Here is a 19015-nt window from a genome sequence, read left to right as displayed (position 1 = left end):
TGTTCCTGTGTGTCAGAAAGACGTGATAAGGGTGACTGCTATTTACTTGTGATTAGTCCCACAGTGGTGGTATTGGCCAATCAATTGTGCCAAAAAAAAAAAATTATAAGGGCACAACTATTTAAATTTTTAATTTAATTTAAAAATGAACTAATTTAACTTAAGAATTATTTAAAGAATTAAATAAGAGGCAGGAAGGCCAGGAGTACCAAGCCATGTACATATTGAAGGCCAGCCTTATCTGTACGAAACTCTTCCAAAAAAAAAAAAAAAATTCAAACAAAACAAAGAGTGCCCCGTTAATCCCTGTACTAGAGAGAGGCAGGTGAATCTCTGTGAGCTTGACGCCAGCTTGGTCCACAGAGTGTGTTCCAGGACAGTCAAATGTTGCTCAGAGAAAACCTGTCTTGAAAAACAAAACAAGACAAGATTCCCTGATCTAATTAATAACTTGTATGTGCTCCTAGTAAAATAAAAATCATACTCTGTTTTCTAAATCTGTGCAAATTGATTCTGAAATCCACGCCTTGTGAAAAATAAATGTATAATAACAGTAAGGCATGCCTGAGAAACTAAGGCAGTGACTGGGACTAGCCCCAGTAGAATATATAGGCCATCCACAGCCAACCGTGGCTCGGAGGTCTAACGTATGAATGGGCAAATGAGAAGGAACAGGGAAACTGACACATAAGCTCAGATGTGTGTGGAGACCTGTGATAAAGATGGCACCACAAAGATGGCACCCGGAAATTGTAGGCCTCCCACTAACTGTAATGAGGACAACTATATGGTCACACTCAGTATAAGCGTCACCTTCCAGCTTGCATGGTGGCGCATACCTCTAACCTCAGGACTTGAGGGGCTCGGGGGGAATATGGATGGCTCAGGATTTCAAGGTCACCCTCGGTTACACAGTGCAAGGTTTCTCGGGGACACATGAGACTGTCTCAGAACAAAAGAGTACATTTCAACTGCTTATAGAGCTTAGGTTGAAAAGGGGAGCTCTGTGGTGGTGTTTCAGTAGCAGCCACTGTAACCGTTACGATGTAGCCCAGACGGCAGTGGGTGCTAAGCTGTACATGATGCTGAGTAGCATCATGAAGAAATGATACAGAGCGAGGGCATATGTTTGCTCTGATTGAAATATTACTCAGTGGTTGATGGCTGAAGTGTCATGTGATCATTACTATGTGCATTACTATGGTTTTTTGGGGGGGATGTTTATTTTTATTATTTATTTATTTATTTATTTATTTATTTATTTATTTATTTATTTTGAGACAGGGTCTCTCTGTGTAGCCTTGGCTGTCCTGGACTCACTTTGTAGACCAGGCTGACCTCGAACTCACATCGATCCACCTGCCTCTGTCTCCTGAGTGCTGGGATTAAAGGCGTGCGCATTAGTTTCAAAAGACAACGTGTAGGATATTTTAAAGGGTAATAATTGAACCAAAAGCAGTAAAGCTAACATATCTTTAAGTAGGACAAACTTTCCTCATAGTAGGTTCTGCACTGTGAAGGGCACAGCAAGCGTGGTTGCTGGGCCTGGTTTTCATAAGGATGTCTGTGAATACAGGCCTACTCACAGCTAGGCCCAGAATATTGCCTGGCATTTGCCTAGTACATATATATATACTAAGTGAACAACAGGGCTTAACTTATGTAAGGTGAACAAAGGGGCTGGTTTCTGCATCTTCTTGGACTGATTATTCCCGGGAGAGTTGAGATTCATATTTACTGTAGACTTTGTGGTTGAGCAGGAGTTCCATAGTCCTGAATGGCAGTGCCTTTTAATTTTGCTGTAGCTCTGAATCAGTAGGGTAGAGCTGAAATGGGATCTGATTTAGCCAGGGGGTTGGGGCATGAGTTTGCATTTGCAACAGGTTGTCAGGTGAAAGCCCTGCAGGCAGAGTTGACACTTTGAACCACAAGGTCTTACGCTAACAGTTACTGGGCTGTGTGCATGCATAATCTGTGTGCAGAATTTGGCAAACCTGAAATAATGATTACATGGCTTCATTAAACTACATATCTTAGCAAAAGCTTGCACAAACCTTTGACATGAATGTGCCTACATTTCTGTAGCTTTATTAGTAGTTTGCCAGTGTTTTCCAGGGCCTTGGGAAATGAGGTTTTGTTGTTGTTGTTGTTGTTGTTGTTTGATACACATATGGAGAGTCTGAAGTAAGATTTTCAATGTCTTCATGGTGGGCAGTCCACAAGGTATGGAACTGACTTTGGGATGTAACCAAGTGAATAAATGCATCAGAGAAAACGGTGCTGTTAACACTGCGTTTCCCATTGAAGGCGCAGGAGGGGAGCATTCAGAACACCGTAATGCTGGACAAACAGAAGGAGCTGGACAGCAAAGTCAGAAACGTGAAGGACCAGGTCATGGTGAGTGCTGACCGAATGCAAGCATCCCCCCCCCCCCCCCCCGTAACCCTGAGTACTGCACCTAACAACTCACAGGTGAAGAGAACAGTCGTTCTAAAGTTCTAAGCCAGAAGTAAGAAACTGAGCCAGCCACGTGTGTTATGGCCTCTCCTCTGCCTTTGAAACCGCAGCTTCCTTTTCTTCTTTGTGAGACCTTCAGTCAAGCTTGCCTTTGCCCTCCCTCATCGTCCAGCAAACCAGATGTTGCACTTATCGGCCCTTTGTCTCCACATGCCTCACAGGATGTCCCTGGAGTTACACGGGGCTCCAGGACAAAATTGACCCATCTTCCAGAGCAGTTTTACCCTAAGACTCAGAAGATGAACAAAAGCCACTTCGTGCAAATGCATCCCAATCACTTCTGATTAGAATTAGATGTCTACAGTAACTTTAAGATAAATCCTCAATGACTGAAGGGGTCCCCTCATTTCTACCCCACTCCATATGAAGGATATCTGTAGAAATGGCCTCCCAGCCATGAGGTTCAGTAGTGCCATCAGTCAGGGTAACAGGAGCATGGCCTGCACTCAGGGGCTGCAGACAGCACCCTTCCTAAGCCCACATTCCTGTAGCAGCTCTGTTCTGCAGCATTAAGGAAGTGTTCCACTAAAGTAGAAAGAGTGGAACCTTAACGTGGAACTAGCTGCTCATATAGCTTGCGGCAAACGCGACAGTGGGATATAATACACCGCTCTGACCCTGAGCTGGAGGGATTGGAGTGGCTGCCAGACCATGCGGAGGTCTAGTTTGTACAACTTTTCTTTTTTAAGATATATTTATTTACCATGTATATGGTGTTCTGACTACATGTGCTACATGCGTGCCGGCACACCAGAAGAGGGCACCAAATCTCATTATAGGTGCTGGGAATTGAACTCAGGACCACAAAAGAGCAGGCAATACACCTAACCGCTAAGCCATCTCTCCAGCTCCCTGTACAATGTTTTTGTTTTGTTTGTTTGTTTGTTTGTTTGTTATTTGATTGTTTTAGGGTTGATTTTTTGGGGGGAGGGATTGGTTTTGTTTCTTTTTGTTTTTTCTCCTAATAGTGTTTGTTGTCCAGGGCTGTCACCCAGACTTGTTGGTGCTACAATGTATTTGAAGTTTCTTAAAAAATTGACTAAGGCATTAAGACTGAAGAAATATGCAAGGACAAGTTCAGTGTATCAGAGGGGCCAGGAGGTCATGTTATAATATGTGCATCTCAGAGTACAAGAGGGAACAGAAAGCCATGTTATAATATGTGCATCTCAGTGCATCGGGGGGGGGGGGACGGGACAGGAGGCCATGTTATAATATGTGCAGCTCAGTGTACCAGGGGGACAGGAGGCCATGTTATAATATGTGCAGCTAGTGTACCAGGGGCCAGGAGGCCATGTTATAATATGTGCAGCTCAGTGTACCAGGGGCCAGGAGGCCATGTTATAATATGTGCAGCTCAGTGTACCAGGGGCCAGGAGGCCATGTTATAATATGTGCAGCTCAGTGTACCAGGGGACAGGAGGCCATGTTATAATATGTGCAGCTCAGTGTACCAGGGGCCAGGACCATGTTATAATATGTGCAGCTAAGTGTACCAGGGGGCAGGAAGCCATGTTATAATATGTGCAGCTCAGTGTACCGGGGGGACAGGAGGCCATGTTATAATATGTGCAGCTCAGTGTACCAGGGGGCAGGACCATGTTATAATATGTGCAGCTCAGTGTACCAGGGGGCAGGAGGCCATGTTATAATATGTGCAGCTCAGTGTACCAGGGGGCAGGAGGCCATGTTATAATATGTGCAGCTCAGTGTACCAGGGGCCAGGACCATGTTATAATATGTGCAGCTCAGTGTACCAGGGGGCAGGAGGCCATGTTATAATATGTGCAGCTCAGTGTACCAGGGGACAGGAGGCCATGTTATAGTATGTGCAGCTCAGTGTACCAGGGGCCAGGAGGCCATGTTATAATATGTGCAGCTCAGTGTACCGGGGGGGCAGGAGGCCATGTTATAATATGTGCAGCTCAGTGTACCAGGGGGCAGGAGGCCATGTTATAATATGTGCAGCTCAGTGTACCAGGGGGCAGGAGGCCATGTTATAATATGTGCAGCTCAGTGTACCGGGGGGGGCAGGAGGCCATGTTATAATATGTGCAGCTCAGTGTACCAGGGGGCAGGAGGCCATGTTATAATATGTGCAGCTCAGTGTACCGGGGGGGCAGGAGGCCATGTTATAATATGTGCAGCTCAGTGTACCAGGGGGCAGGAGGCCATGTTATAATATGTGCAGCTCAGTGTACCAGGGGCCAGGACCATGTTATAATATGTGCAGCTCAGTGTACCAGGGGCCAGGACCATGTTATAATATGTGCAGCTCAGTGTACCAGGGGGCAGGAGGCCATGTTATAATATGTGCAGCTCAGTGTACCGGGGGGGCAGGAGGCCATGTTATAATATGTGCTGCTCAGTGTACCGGGGGGGCAGGAGGCCATGTTATAATATGTGCAGCTCAGTGTACCAGGGGGCAGGAGGCCATGTTATAATATGTGCAGCTCAGTGTACCGGGGGGGGGCAGGAGGCCATGTTATAATATGTGCTGCTCAGTGTATCGGGGGGGCAAGAGGCCATGTTATAATATGTGCAGCTCAGTGTACCGGGGGGGGGGGGCAGGAGGCCATGTTATAATACGTGCAGCTCAGTGTACCGGGGGGGGCAGGAGGCCATGTTATAATATGTGCAGCTCAGTGTACCGGGGGGGCAGGAGGCCATGTTATAATATGTGCTGCTCAGTGTACCAGGGGGACAGGAGGCCATGTTATAATATGTGCTGCTCAGTGTACCGGGGGGGCAGGAGGCCATGTTATAATATGTGCAGCTCAGTGTACCGGGGGGGCAGGAGGCCATGTTATAATATGTGCAGCTCAGTGTACCAGGGGGCAGGAGGCCATGTTATAATATGTGCAGCTCAGTGTACCAGGGGCCAGGACCATGTTATAATATGTGCAGCTCAGTGTACCAGGGGCCAGGACCATGTTATAATATGTGCAGCTCAGTGTACCAGGGGCCAGGAGGCCATGTTATAATATGTGCAGCTCAGTGTACCGGGGGGGCAGGAGGCCATGTTATAATATGTGCAGCTCAGTGTACCAGGGGCCAGGACCATGTTATAGTATGTGCAGCTCAGTGTACCGGGGGGGCAGGAGGCCATGTTATAATATGTGCAGCTAGTGTACCGGGGGGCAGGAGGCCACATCACTTTCCCGGCATTCCACTATATCTCCCTCAGCCCTAGATAAGGTCCCCATGCTAAAGCCACTTCCCTGGTTTCTGTTTCTTTTCTCATCCTGTTGCGTCTATCAACAAGGGCTGCCCCAGGGCCTACCTCTCCTCGCATCACGTTCTTCAGCTGGAAGCCGCAGGCTTGTTCCACCCTCTGAAAAGTGTTCTTCCTATTAAAATGTCATGGGTAAAAGTTTAGAGTTCTATAAGGCTGTCCCGTCTTTCAGGGTGTTAGAAAAACTTACTTATATCCTTACTTGCAGTGCATAGAGCATGAAATCAAGACCCTAGAAGATTTACAAGATGAATATGACTTTAAATGCAAAACCTCACAGAACAGAGGTAAGAAGTAAAACATTATCCATCAGCTATATTTTCTCTGTCTACAGTAGCTAACATTTGCTTCTCATATTTTCTGATTAACTACTTTGAGTTTCCTGATGGGGCCCAGAGCAGATTGTTTCAAGCACTCCGTTCTGCTGATAGTTTGGACTAGGCGTTTTTCCTTTCCAGCCCTGTCTCATGCTTTGTAGTGTGTTTAGCAGCATCTGTGACTACTTACCAACCCCCAGTAGTGACACGCAAAATCGTTTCCGGCCATTGTCAGATGTCTTCAAGGGTGGAGAACAGAGTGTTAGTTAGCAAAGACAGAATGGCTACCAAATGGGGTTTCTATGTCCTAACACACATAAACGCTGCCGTAAGTGCAGTGGTTCATGGTTGCCGCTTGTTTGTGATGATAACGGAAACTGAAAGGAAGGCCATCATTTGGTCAGTAGGGATATTATTAGTGTTGCTGGGAGATGTGTAGGGAGAAAGAACCTCAGTCATTACTTCCTAGTTTGTCTACTTCCTTGAGGCCGAGGCCGTAGACACACACCTTATAGACACTTACATGAAGTTTTACGCTTTGTTAGGGTCACTTAATCAGAATTCGGACAGTGACCACGCAGTAGGTAGTGCTATTAACAACTCAGGTGGGTTGCTGAGAGCTGGTTCTTAGTTTCTTTCCCTGTTGCTGTGAGAAAATATTCTGGTAAAAGCAGCCTACGGGAGAAAGGGTTCGTTTTAGCTTACAGTTGTAGGCACAGTTGTTATAGTGGGGTAGTCGGTCAGCTGGAAGCCGCTGGCCACATTGCACCCACAAGCAGGCAGCAGAGAGACAAATGCACGCTGTGGGTAAGTTCCCTCTCTGCATCTAGAAGGCAGGACCCCTGCCTAGGGGCTAGTTCTGCTCACAGTCAAGGTCAGTTTCCCACATTGGTCACTGTGGAAGGCAGTCCTTCGCAGGCGTGCCAGCTCGCCAGGAGCCTGCCTCTCAGTGGTTCTAGGCCCTGTCAAGTTTACAGTTACCTCAAACACCGGTCAGACTTTGCTTTTTGTTTTTTGTTTTTTGATTTTGTTTTTTTAATATTATGTTTTACCTAAATGTTTGATTCTTGGCATTAGTTGATGGTTTTTCTTCCTGTATATTTAGAACTTTCTTCTGTTCCTTCATTCACAGACAGTGAAGCCAACGGTGTGGCCAAGAATGACCAAAAACAAGAGCAGCTGCTGCTCCATAAAATGTTTTTAATGCTCGACAACAAGAGAAAGGTAGCTACTGCTTCCCGGTCATGGGGCATTATATACCACGCTTTGCTTTAAAGGAGAAAAGAACATCCACTCTTTAATTGCATTTTACGTGGGGGCGGGGCCAGAGAACAGCAGGAATCAGTCCCCCTGCTCTAAGAGTCCTGGGGTCAGCTAAGACCTTTGCCTGCTGAGCCAGCTCAGGGGCCTGGAAAAATTAGACCCATAACCCCTTGCTTAGCATTCCAGGCGAGAACGAAGAGATGCCGCCTTGCTGAAAGAAATCTCTCAAAGTCCAGTCGTTCCAAATGAACTTATTTCACCTTGGCGTTTCCTCTCCCTGTAGGAGATAATTCACAAAATCAGAGAGTTGCTGAATGCCATCGAACTCACGCAAAATACACTGATCAATGACGAGCTGGTGGAGTGGAAGCGGAGACAGCAGAGCGCCTGCATCGGGGGTCCGCCCAACGCTTGCCTGGACCAGCTGCAGAGCTGGTGAGATCCTGCAGCGGGGTATTGGCAGCTCATGTGCAGACAGCACGGACCAAGAGCACCTTTAGGCTGGGGGTGACCTGGGCCCTGTCCACACTGCACTGGAGACTTTGATCCTCCCCTAGAACATTTGAGAGGTGCAGTGGTCCATGTGGCTGTTGCCACCTTCAGCCACATCTGCTTGGTTTGGACATGTATCATTTGACTGTACAAAACCCAAATGACAGAGTCGTTCCCTACCCATTTGCCAATTTGAAACCTGATACATACTAAAAAGCAAAATATCTTAAGTAATTTCTAGGCGTAAAAGAATTAATAGTTTTTTATGGGCTATCCACTCAGTTGTCTGCCCACTAAATAACCAGTGTTATGCTGGCTGGATGGCAAACATTGTTCTGGGACTTGGACACAATAAGATTTATTCTTGGGGCTTTCCTCTCAAGAGGAAAGTGGGGAGGTACTTTAGGGAAATAGGGAAGAATTTTTTTCCCAGCAAGCTATACATGTGGTGGAAGCACAGAAGTAAGGGCAGGCAAAGTGGCCTGCTGGATGACCAGAGAGTGCTGCGGATACAGAGCAGCAGGAGCTGAGTGTGGGAGATGCTCTCAACCCCTTCCTTGAACGGCTTCAGTCATCCAGCACTGGAAAGCAAAGGCGGGTTTATATTGTACATAGGAGCTGCAGTTCCTTTGCTTCTGGGTATGTTCAGAACGGTCACTCTGGCAGCAGCCTGTGTCTGTGGCTGGGGAGAGACTTGAGAGCTAGCCTGTGTCTATAGCTGAGGAGAGACTTGAGAGCTAGCCTGTGTCTGTAGCTGAGGAAGGCTTGAGAGCTAGCCTGTGTCTATAGCTGAGGAGAGGCTTGTGAGCTAGCCTGTGTCTATAGCTGAGGAGAGGCTTGAGAGCTAGCCTGTGTCTGTAGCTGAGGAGAGGCTTGAGAGCTAGCCTGTGTCTGTAGCTGAGGAGAGACTTGAGAGCTAGCCTGTGTCTGTAGCTGAGGAGAGGCTTGAGAGCTAGCCTGTGCCTATAGCTGAGGAGAGACTTGAGAGCTAGCCTGTGTCTATAGCTGAGGAGAGATTTGAGAGCTAGCCTGTGTCTGTAGCTGGGGAGAGGCTTGAGAGCTAGCCTGGGTCTATAGCTGAGGAGAGGCTTGAGAGCTAGCCTGTGTCTATAGCTGAGGAGAGACTTGAGAGCTAGCCTGTGTCTGTAGCTGAGGAGAGACTTGAGAGCTAGCCTGTGTCTATAGCTGAGGAGAGGCTTGAGAGCTAGCCTGTGTCTGTAGCTGAGGAGAGACTTGAGAGCTAGCCTGTGTCTATAGCTGGGTACAGGCTTGAAAGCTAGCCTGTGTCTATAGCTGAGGAGAGACTTGAGAGCTAGCCTGTGTCTATAGCTGAGGAGAGACTTGAGAGCTAGCCTGTGTCTATAGCTGGGGAGAGACTTGAGAGCTAGCCTGTGTCTGTGGCTGAGGAGAGACTTGAGAGCTAGCCTGTGTCTATAGCTGAGGAGAGACTTGAGAGCTAGCCTGTGTCTGTGGCTGAGGAGAGGCTTGAGAGCTAGCCTGTGTCTGTAGCTGAGGAGAGGTTTGAGAGCTAGCCTGTGTCTGTAGCTGAGGAGAGACTTGAGAGCTAGCCTGTGTCTGTGGCTGAGGAGAGGCTTGAGAGCTAGCCTGTGTCTGTAGCTGAGGAGAGACTTGAGAGCTAGCCTGTGTCTATAGCTGAGGAGAGGCTTGAGAGCTAGCCTGTGTCTGTAGCTGAGGAGAGACTTGAGAGCTAGCCTGTGTCTGTGGCTGAGGAGAGGCTTGAGAGCTAGCCTGTGTCTGTAGCTGAGGAGAGACTTGAGAGCTAGCCTGTGTCTATAGCTGAGGAGAGACTTGAGAGCTAGCCTGTGTCTATAGCTGAGGAAGGCTTGAGAGCTAGCCTGTGTCTGTAGCTGAGGAGAGACTTGAGAGCTAGCCTGTTTCTGTAGCTGAGGAGAGACTTGAGAGCTAGCCTGTGTCTGTGGGTGAGGAGAGACTTGAGAGCTAGCCTGTGTCTATAGCTGAGGAAGGCTTGAGAGCTAGCCTGTGTCTGTAGCTGAGGAGAGACTTGAGAGCTAGCCTGTGTCTATAGCTGAGGAGAGACTTGAGAGCTAGCCTGTGTCTATAGCTGAGGAGAGACTTGAGAGCTAGCCTGTGTCTGTGGCTGAGGAGAGGCTTGAGAGCTAGCCTGTGTCTGTAGCTGAGGAGAGACTTGAGAGCTAGCCTGTGTCTGTAGCTGAGGAGCGGCTTGTGAGCTAGCCTGTGTCTGTGGCTGTTGAGAGACTTGAGAGCTAGCCTGTGTCTATAGCTGAGGAGAGACTTGAGAGCTAGCCTGTGTCTATAGCTGAGGAGAGACTTGAGAGCTAGCCTGTGTCTATAGTTGAGGAGAGACTTGAGAGCTAACCTGTGTCTGTAGCTGAGGAAGGCTTGAGAGCTAGCCTGTGTCTATAGCTGAGGAGAGGCTTGAGAGCTAGCCTGTGTCTGTAGCTGGGGAGAGGCTTGAGAGCTAGCCTGTGTCTATAGCTGAGGAGAGACTTGAGAGCTAGCCTGTGTCTGTGGCTGAGGAGAGGCTTGAGAGCTAGCCTGTGTCTGTAGCTGAGGAGAGGTTTGAGAGCTAGCCTGTGTCTGTAGCTGAGGAGAGACTTGAGAGCTAGCCTGTGTCTGTGGCTGAGGAGAGGCTTGAGAGCTAGCCTGTGTCTGTAGCTGAGAAGAGGCTTGAGAGCTAGCCTGTGTCTGTAGCTGAGGAGAGGCTTGAGAGCTAGCCTGTGTCTGTAGCTGAGGAGAGACTTGAGAGCTAGCCTGTGTCTGTGGCTGAGGAGAGGCTTGAGAGCTAGCCTGTGTCTGTAGCTGAGGAGAGACTTGAGAGCTAGCCTGTGTCTATAGCTGAGGAGAGACTTGAGAGCTAGCCTGTGTCTATAGCTGAGGAAGGCTTGAGAGCTAGCCTGTGTCTGTAGCTGAGGAGAGACTTGAGAGCTAGCCTGTGTCTGTAGCTGAGGAGAGACTTGAGAGCTAGCCTGTGTCTGTGGCTGAGGAGAGACTTGAGAGCTAGCCTGTGTCTATAGCTGAGGAAGGCTTGAGAGCTAGCCTGTGTCTGTAGCTGAGGAGAGACTTGAGAGCTAGCCTGTGTCTATAGCTGAGGAGAGACTTGAGAGCTAGCCTGTGTCTATAGCTGAGGAGAGACTTGAGAGCTAGCCTGTGTCTGTGGCTGAGGAGAGGCTTGAGAGCTAGCCTGTGTCTGTAGCTGAGGAGAGACTTGAGAGCTAGCCTGTGTCTGTAGCTGAGGAGCGGCTTGTGAGCTAGCCTGTGTCTGTGGCTGTTGAGAGACTTGAGAGCTAGCCTGTGTCTATAGCTGAGGAGAGACTTGAGAGCTAGCCTGTGTCTATAGCTGAGGAGAGACTTGAGAGCTAGCCGGTGTCTGTAGCTGAGGAAGGCTTGAGAGCTAGCCTGTGTCTATAGCTGAGGAGAGGCTTGAGAGCTAGCCTGTGTCTGTAGCTGAGGAGAGACTTGAGAGCTAGCCTGTGTCTATAGCTGAGGAGAGACTTGAGAGCTAGCCTGTGTCTGTAGCTGAGGAAGGCTTGAGAGCTAGCCTGTGTCTATAGCTGAGGAGAGACTTGAGAGCTAGCCTGTGTCTATAGCTGAGGAGAGACTTGAGAGCTAGCCTGTGTCTATAGCTGAGGAGAGGCTTGAGAGCTAGCCTGTGTCTGTAGCTGAGGAGAGGCTTGAGAGCTAGCCTGTGTCTATAGCTGAGGAGAGGCTTGAGAGCTAGCCTGTGTCTGTAGCTGAGGAGAGACTTGAGAGCTAGCCTGTGTCTATAGCTGGGGAGAGACTTGAGAGCTAGCCTGTGTCTATAGCTGAGGAGAGACTTGAGAGCTAGCCTGTGTCTATAGCTGGGGAGAGACTTGAGAGCTAGCCTGTGTCTGTGGCTGAGGAGAGACTTGAGAGCTAGCCTGTGTCTATAGCTGAGGAGAGACTTGAGAGCTAGCCTGTGTCTGTGGCTGAGGAGAGGCTTGAGAGCTAGCCTGTGTCTGTAGCTGAGGAGAGGTTTGAGAGCTAGCCTGTGTCTGTAGCTGAGGAGAGACTTGAGAGCTAGCCTGTGTCTGTGGCTGAGGAGAGGCTTGAGAGCTAGCCTGTGTCTGTAGCTGAGGAGAGACTTGAGAGCTAGCCTGTGTCTGTAGCTGAGGAGAGGCTTGAGAGCTAGCCTGTGTCTGTAGCTGAGGAGAGACTTGAGAGCTAGCCTGTGTCTGTGGCTGAGGAGAGGCTTGAGAGCTAGCCTGTGTCTGTAGCTGAGGAGAGACTTGAGAGCTAGCCTGTGTCTATAGCTGAGGAGAGACTTGAGAGCTAGCCTGTGTCTATAGCTGAGGAAGGCTTGAGAGCTAGCCTGTGTCTGTAGCTGAGGAGAGACTTGAGAGCTAGCCTGTTTCTGTAGCTGAGGAGAGACTTGAGAGCTAGCCTGTGTCTGTGGGTGAGGAGAGACTTGAGAGCTAGCCTGTGTCTATAGCTGAGGAAGGCTTGAGAGCTAGCCTGTGTCTGTAGCTGAGGAGAGACTTGAGAGCTAGCCTGTGTCTATAGCTGAGGAGAGACTTGAGAGCTAGCCTGTGTCTATAGCTGAGGAGAGACTTGAGAGCTAGCCTGTGTCTGTGGCTGAGGAGAGGCTTGAGAGCTAGCCTGTGTCTGTAGCTGAGGAGAGACTTGAGAGCTAGCCTGTGTCTGTAGCTGAGGAGTGGCTTGTGAGCTAGCCTGTGTCTGTGGCTGTTGAGAGACTTGAGAGCTAGCCTGTGTCTATAGCTGAGGAGAGACTTGAGAGCTAGCCTGTGTCTATAGCTGAGGAGAGACTTGAGAGCTAGCCTGTGTCTATAGTTGAGGAGAGACTTGAGAGCTAGCCTGTGTCTGTAGCTGAGGAAGGCTTGAGAGCTAGCCTGTGTCTATAGCTGAGGAGAGGCTTGAGAGCTAGCCTGTGTCTGTAGCTGGGGAGAGGCTTGAGAGCTAGCCTGTGTCTATAGCTGAGGAGAGGCTTGAGAGCTAGCCTGTGTCTGTGGCTGAGGAGAGGCTTGAGAGCTAGCCTGTGTCTGTAGCTGAGGAGAGGTTTGAGAGCTAGCCTGTGTCTGTAGCTGAGGAGAGACTTGAGAGCTAGCCTGTGTCTGTGGCTGAGGAGAGGCTTGAGAGCTAGCCTGTGTCTGTAGCTGAGAAGAGGCTTGAGAGCTAGCCTGTGTCTGTAGCTGAGGAGAGGCTTGAGAGCTAGCCTGTGTCTGTAGCTGAGGAGAGACTTGAGAGCTAGCCTGTGTCTGTGGCTGAGGAGAGGCTTGAGAGCTAGCCTGTGTCTGTAGCTGAGGAGAGACTTGAGAGCTAGCCTGTGTCTATAGCTGAGGAGAGACTTGAGAGCTAGCCTGTGTCTATAGCTGAGGAAGGCTTGAGAGCTAGCCTGTGTCTGTAGCTGAGGAGAGACTTGAGAGCTAGCCTGTGTCTGTAGCTGAGGAGAGACTTGAGAGCTAGCCTGTGTCTGTGGCTGAGGAGAGACTTGAGAGCTAGCCTGTGTCTATAGCTGAGGAAGGCTTGAGAGCTAGCCTGTGTCTGTAGCTGAGGAGAGACTTGAGAGCTAGCCTGTGTCTATAGCTGAGGAGAGACTTGAGAGCTAGCCTGTGTCTATAGCTGAGGAGAGACTTGAGAGCTAGCCTGTGTCTGTGGCTGAGGAGAGGCTTGAGAGCTAGCCTGTGTCTGTAGCTGAGGAGAGACTTGAGAGCTAGCCTGTGTCTGTAGCTGAGGAGCGGCTTGTGAGCTAGCCTGTGTCTGTGGCTGTTGAGAGACTTGAGAGCTAGCCTGTGTCTATAGCTGAGGAGAGACTTGAGAGCTAGCCTGTGTCTATAGCTGAGGAGAGACTTGAGAGCTAGCTTGTGTCTATAGCTGAGGAGAGGCTTGAGAGCTAGCCTGTGTCTGTAGCTGAGGAAGGCTTGAGAGCTAGCCTGTGTCTATAGCTGAGGAGAGGCTTGAGAGCTAGCCTGTGTCTGTAGCTGAGGAGAGACTTGAGAGCTAGCCTGTGTCTATAGCTGAGGAGAGACTTGAGAGCTAGCCTGTGTCTGTAGCTGAGGAAGGCTTGAGAGCTAGCCTGTGTCTATAGCTGAGGAGAGACTTGAGAGCTAGCCTGTGTCTATAGCTGAGGAGAGACTTGAGAGCTAGCCTGTGTCTATAGCTGAGGAGAGGCTTGAGAGCTAGCCTGTGTCTGTAGCTGAGGAGAGGCTTGAGAGCTAGCCTGTGTCTATAGCTGAGGAGAGGCTTGAGAGCTAGCCTGTGTCTGTAGCTGAGGAGAGACTTGAGAGCTAGCCTGTGTCTATAGCTGGGGAGAGACTTGAGAGCTAGCCTGTGTCTATAGCTGAGGAGAGACTTGAGAGCTAGCCTGTGTCTATAGCTGGGGAGAGACTTGAGAGCTAGCCTGTGTCTGTGGCTGAGGAGAGACTTGAGAGCTAGCCTGTGTCTATAGCTGAGGAGAGACTTGAGAGCTAGCCTGTGTCTGTGGCTGAGGAGAGGCTTGAGAGCTAGCCTGTGTCTGTAGCTGAGGAGAGGTTTGAGAGCTAGCCTGTGTCTGTAGCTGAGGAGAGACTTGAGAGCTAGCCTGTGTCTGTGGCTGAGGAGAGGCTTGAGAGCTAGCCTGTGTCTGTAGCTGAGGAGAGACTTGAGAGCTAGCCTCTGTCTGTAGCTGAGGAGAGGCTTGAGAGCTAGCCTGTGTCTGTAGCTGAGGAGAGACTTGAGAGCTAGCCTGTGTCTGTGGCTGAGGAGAGGCTTGAGAGCTAGCCTGTGTCTGTAGCTGAGGAGAGACTTGAGAGCTAGCCTGTGTCTATAGCTGAGGAGAGACTTGAGAGCTAGCCTGTGTCTATAGCTGAGGAAGGCTTGAGAGCTAGCCTGTGTCTGTAGCTGAGGAGAGACTTGAGAGCTAGCCTGTTTCTGTAGCTGAGGAGAGACTTGAGAGCTAGCCTGTGTCTGTGGCTGAGGAGAGACTTGAGAGCTAGCCTGTGTCTATAGCTGAGGAAGGCTTGAGAGCTAGCCTGTGTCTGTAGCTGAGGAGAGACTTGAGAGCTAGCCTGTGTCTATAGCTGAGGAGAGACTTGAGAGCTAGCCTGTGTCTATAGCTGAGGAGAGACTTGAGAGCTAGCCTGTGTCTGTGGCTGAGGAGAGGCTTGAGAGCTAGCCTGTGTCTGTAGCTGAGGAGAGACTTGAGAGCTAGCCTGTGTCTGTAGCTGAGGAGAGACTTGAGAGCTAGCCTGTGTCTATAGCTGAGGAGAGACTTGAGAGCTAGCCTGTGTCTATAGCTGAGGAGAGACTTGAGAGCTAGCCTGTGTCTATAGTTGAGGAGAGACTTGAGAGCTAGCCTGTGTCTGTAGCTGAGGAAGGCTTGAGAGCTAGCCTGTGTCTATAGCTGAGGAGAGGCTTGAGAGCTAGCCTGTGTCTGTAGCTGAGGAGAGACTTGAGAGCTAGCCTGTGTCTATAGCTGAGGAGAGACTTGAGAGCTAGCCTGTGTCTGTAGCTGAGGAAGGCTTGAGAGCTAGCCTGTGTCTATAGCTGAGGAGAGACTTGAGAGCTAGCCTGTGTCTATAGCTGAGGAGAGACTTGAGAGCTAGCCTGTGTCTATAGCTGAGGAGAGGCTTGAGAGCTAGCCTGTGTCTGTAGCTGAGGAGAGGCTTGAGAGCTAGCCTGTGTCTATAGCTGAGGAGAGGCTTGAGAGCTAGCCTGTGTCTGTAGCTGAGGAGAGACTTGAGAGCTAGCCTGTGTCTGTAGCTGAGGAGAGACTTGAGAGCTAGCCTGTGTCTGTAGCTGAGGAGAGACTTGAGAGCTAGCCTGTGTCTGTAGCTGAGGAGAGACTTGAGAGCTAGCCTGTGTCTGTAGCTGAGGAGAGGCTTGAGAGCTAGCCTGTGTCTATAGCTGAGGAGAGGCTTGAGAGCTAGCCTGTGTCTGTAGCTGAGGAGAGACTTGAGAGCTAGCCTGTGTCTATAGCTGAGGAGAGGCTTGAGAGCTAGCCTGTGTCTATAGCTGAGGAGAGACTTGAGAGCTAGCCTGTGTCTATAGCTGAGGAGAGACTTGAGAGGTAGCCTGTGTCTATAGCTGAGGAGAGACTTGAGAGCTAGCCTGTGTCTGTAGCTGAGGAGAGACTTGAGAGCTAGCCTGTGTCTATAGCTGAGGAGAGACTTGAGAGCTAGCCTGTGTCTGTAGCTGAGGAGAGGCTTGAGAGCTAGCCTGTGTTTATAGCTGAGGAGAGACTTGAGAGCTAGCCTGTGTCTGTGGCTGGGGAGAAGCTTGAGAGCTAGCCTGTGTCTGTAGCTGAGGAGAGACTTGAGAGCTAGCCCGTGTCTGTAGCTGAGGAGAGACTTGAGAGCTAGCCTGTGTCTGTAGCTGAGGAGAGACCTGAGAGCTAGCCTGTGTCTGTAGCTGAGGAGAGACTTGAGAGCTAGCCTGTGTCTATAGCTGAGGAGAGGCTTGTGAGCTAGCCTGTGTCTATAGCTGAGGAGAGACTTGAGAGCTAGCCTGTGTCTATAGCTGAGGAGAGACTTGAGAGCTAGCCTGTGTCTATAGCTGAGGAGAGACTTGAGAGCTAGCCTGTGTCTATAGCTGAGGAGAGGCTTGAGAGCTAGCCTGTGTCTGTAGCTGAGGAGAGACTTGAGAGCTAGCCTGTGTCTATAGCTGAGGAGAGGCTTGAGAGCTGCTGAGAAGGAAGCCCCGGGATCCTGGAGTGGAAGCAAGGTCTTGCTTGGCTAAGATATTTAGCAGGCACCCAAGGACCAAAGGTCTAGTGGGGTTATTTTCTTGTGATTGAAGTCTGTTCTGTAAGTTAAAATTAATACAGCCATTTACCGGTATTCTATGAATAATCTGTATATGTCCCAAATTTTTCGTAGGAAGAGAAAAGTTCCCCAACCCTGTTCGACCTGTGAGGGATATGGACTCCCTAGGCCCTCAGTTGTCAGCCCTGGGATATCTGGAGACCATGGTGGTTACCATAGGCCACAAAGCCTCTTTCAGGGGCTTTAACTTCCAGTGTGTAGTTGCCATTTTCTCTGTGAGTCATTTGACGGGAGCTGGGAGACACTGGGCAGAGTCTTCTCAGCAAAGCACCTAGCCACCATCTTCCTTTGTCATGTCATGGTGCGGAGGAGCCTCCTGGTGCTGCAGGTCTGAGTCTGTAAAGCTGCCAGGAGAAGCAGTGCTCTCAGTGGGGAGGAATATTTTAAATGAGATTTCCTACTGTGGTTCTCTGAATAATGTGACACTCCCACAAGCCTGGCCTGGAAGCTGTGACACACTTAGCAAGTGACTCTTGGCAAGAAAGAGCCTAAGAGCCCTGTAGTCCTGGGTTTGCGGGAGTGTGACCTGGGATCCTTTCTCCTTTCTTTCCTCTCCAACTTCTAGGCCGCCCCCATGGTGTCTCTCTAGCAGGCCTTGCAGTGCCATCACTGTCTCCGCACAAAACCTTCCGTGGCTCCTTAGGGCTTCTTGTGCCACCGAAAGGCATCTGCTTTGCTGGTTCACTGCCTCTGTCCTTTTTTAAAATCCTAGATCCTTTGAAGTCCCAGATACCTGGATTTCCTGCTTTGTCTTAGGTAGGGTGTCTGTCTATTGCTGTGGTAAAGCACCATAACCGAAAGCAGCCCAGGGAAGAAAGGGTTTATTGCAGCTCACAATCTCAAGTCACACTCCATCACTGAAGGAAGTCAGGGGGGACCTGGAAGCCGAGGCCAAAGGGCGTGGGGCGTGCTGCTTTCTGGCTTGCTCCCCATGCATTCCAGCCTGCTTTCTTATACACCCCAGGATATTCGGCTTGGGGGTGGCGGGCTGGGCCCTCTCACCTCAGGCTTGCCTCGGCCAGTCTGATGGAGGAAATTAAGGGTCTTCCCCCCCCCCCCCCCCAGAAAACTATAGCTTGTGCCATGTTCACCATAGCATCCAGGACAGCAGCTCTCAGAACTGTGCAGGGAGGCCTTTGCTGTAATTCTTTAGTGTGTGTGATCTACCGGTCACTAAGCTTAGTGCTACCACGGGCCTCCATCTCCCCGTTTCTCCCGCCTGTGAAGCATAAGTCCATGTGTTGCCCGTACCATGCTTCGGTTCTGTGACTCTCTGAGATCTAGCCCGCGTCGGGACTGCTGCCCTCTGCGGTCCAGCCTGCGTCGGGCCTGTTGCCTTCTGAGACCCCGTGTCTTGTACCTTTGCAGGTTCACCATCGTCGCAGAGAGTGTGCAGCAGGTTCGTCAGCAGCTTAAAAAGCTGGAGGAGCTGGAACAGAAATTTACCTACGAACAGGACCCGATTACAAAAAACAAGCAGGTGTTGTCAGAACGCTCCGTCGTCCTCTTCCAGCAGCTCATTCAGAGGTGAGGCCAGGCCCACGGTGGGCTGCATCGGTTCTTCCCGCCAGGACTCTGCCTGCGTGCCCACGCCTCCTCCTCCTGGCTTCCTGGAGACAGACAGTGGTTCGCACTCTTTCTGCCCCTCAGCCAGTCCTCCTAGCCCAGGAAATGTGACCTCCGCTGCCCGCCCTCCTCTCCCTGTACTGTGGTTGCAGCATATGCCACATCTCCCGCCCTGTCTTTTGATGCCCTGCAGCAGTTTCCCATCAGCCTCTCTGCCTAGGCTCTAACAGCCACGGCAGGCTTTTGGTCTGGTCCTTCGTTACCTGCTAGCCCATTATGGCCCCCTTCCCACAGTGACCCACAGGTCACTTCACACTTGGAGCCGACATTACTTTTCTTACCCAACTTGTCAGACCCTGAAAAATATCAATATTTTCAGTCCTTCCTTTTTTCGCACCTGTTGTCTCCTTAGGGCAAGTTATTCATTTATTTTTCTACTACTTTGATTTTGATGGAAACACTAACTTGTCTGTAATTCTCTGGACATTGGCAGCTCATTTGTGGTGGAACGACAGCCGTGCATGCCAACCCATCCTCAGAGGCCGCTGGTCCTGAAGACTGGGGTACAGTTCACTGTGAAGTTGAGGTAAGTTCCGTATGCTGCCAGCCTGCCCCAGAGTCTGTGCCTTAACTACTCCCCGCTTCTTTCACCCCAACTTGCTTCAAACTTAGAATACTCAGCTTTCCGAGTGCTGGGATAACAGGTGTGCACCGCAAAACCGGACCCTTTAATTTCGTTTTAGAAAGTGGTTGTGTAGAGTACTCTAGAGAGGCAATTTTCCAGCAGTTGGGTTTTGGCTTTGGTTTTGGTTTTGGTTTGTTTGTTTGTTTTGGGTTTTTTGTTT

The 19015-nt window shown here is 50.0% G+C and overlaps 1 protein-coding gene across 3 annotated transcripts in view; it reads left to right on the top strand.

The window, feature by feature from the left end:
* The window catches only part of STAT1 (signal transducer and activator of transcription 1), a 48666-nt gene that overhangs the window by 8109 nt on the left and 21542 nt on the right, over window positions 1-19015 (top strand). For all 3 annotated transcript variants that reach the window (XM_084778888.1, XM_084778889.1, XM_084778890.1), the window contains exons 6-11: window positions 2308-2397; window positions 5961-6039; window positions 7202-7293; window positions 7616-7767; window positions 17973-18131; window positions 18664-18756. In XM_084778888.1, the coding sequence (XP_084635014.1) occupies window positions 2308-2397; window positions 5961-6039; window positions 7202-7293; window positions 7616-7767; window positions 17973-18131; window positions 18664-18756 (665 nt within the window). The remainder of the gene's footprint in view (window positions 1-2307; window positions 2398-5960; window positions 6040-7201; window positions 7294-7615; window positions 7768-17972; window positions 18132-18663; window positions 18757-19015) is intronic.

Source organism: Acomys minous (genome assembly GCF_964271855.1).
Source record: "Acomys minous genome assembly, chromosome: 4".
Lineage (NCBI taxonomy): Eukaryota > Metazoa > Chordata > Mammalia > Rodentia > Muridae > Acomys > Acomys minous.
This window is presented reverse-complemented; position numbering and strand designations above follow the sequence as displayed.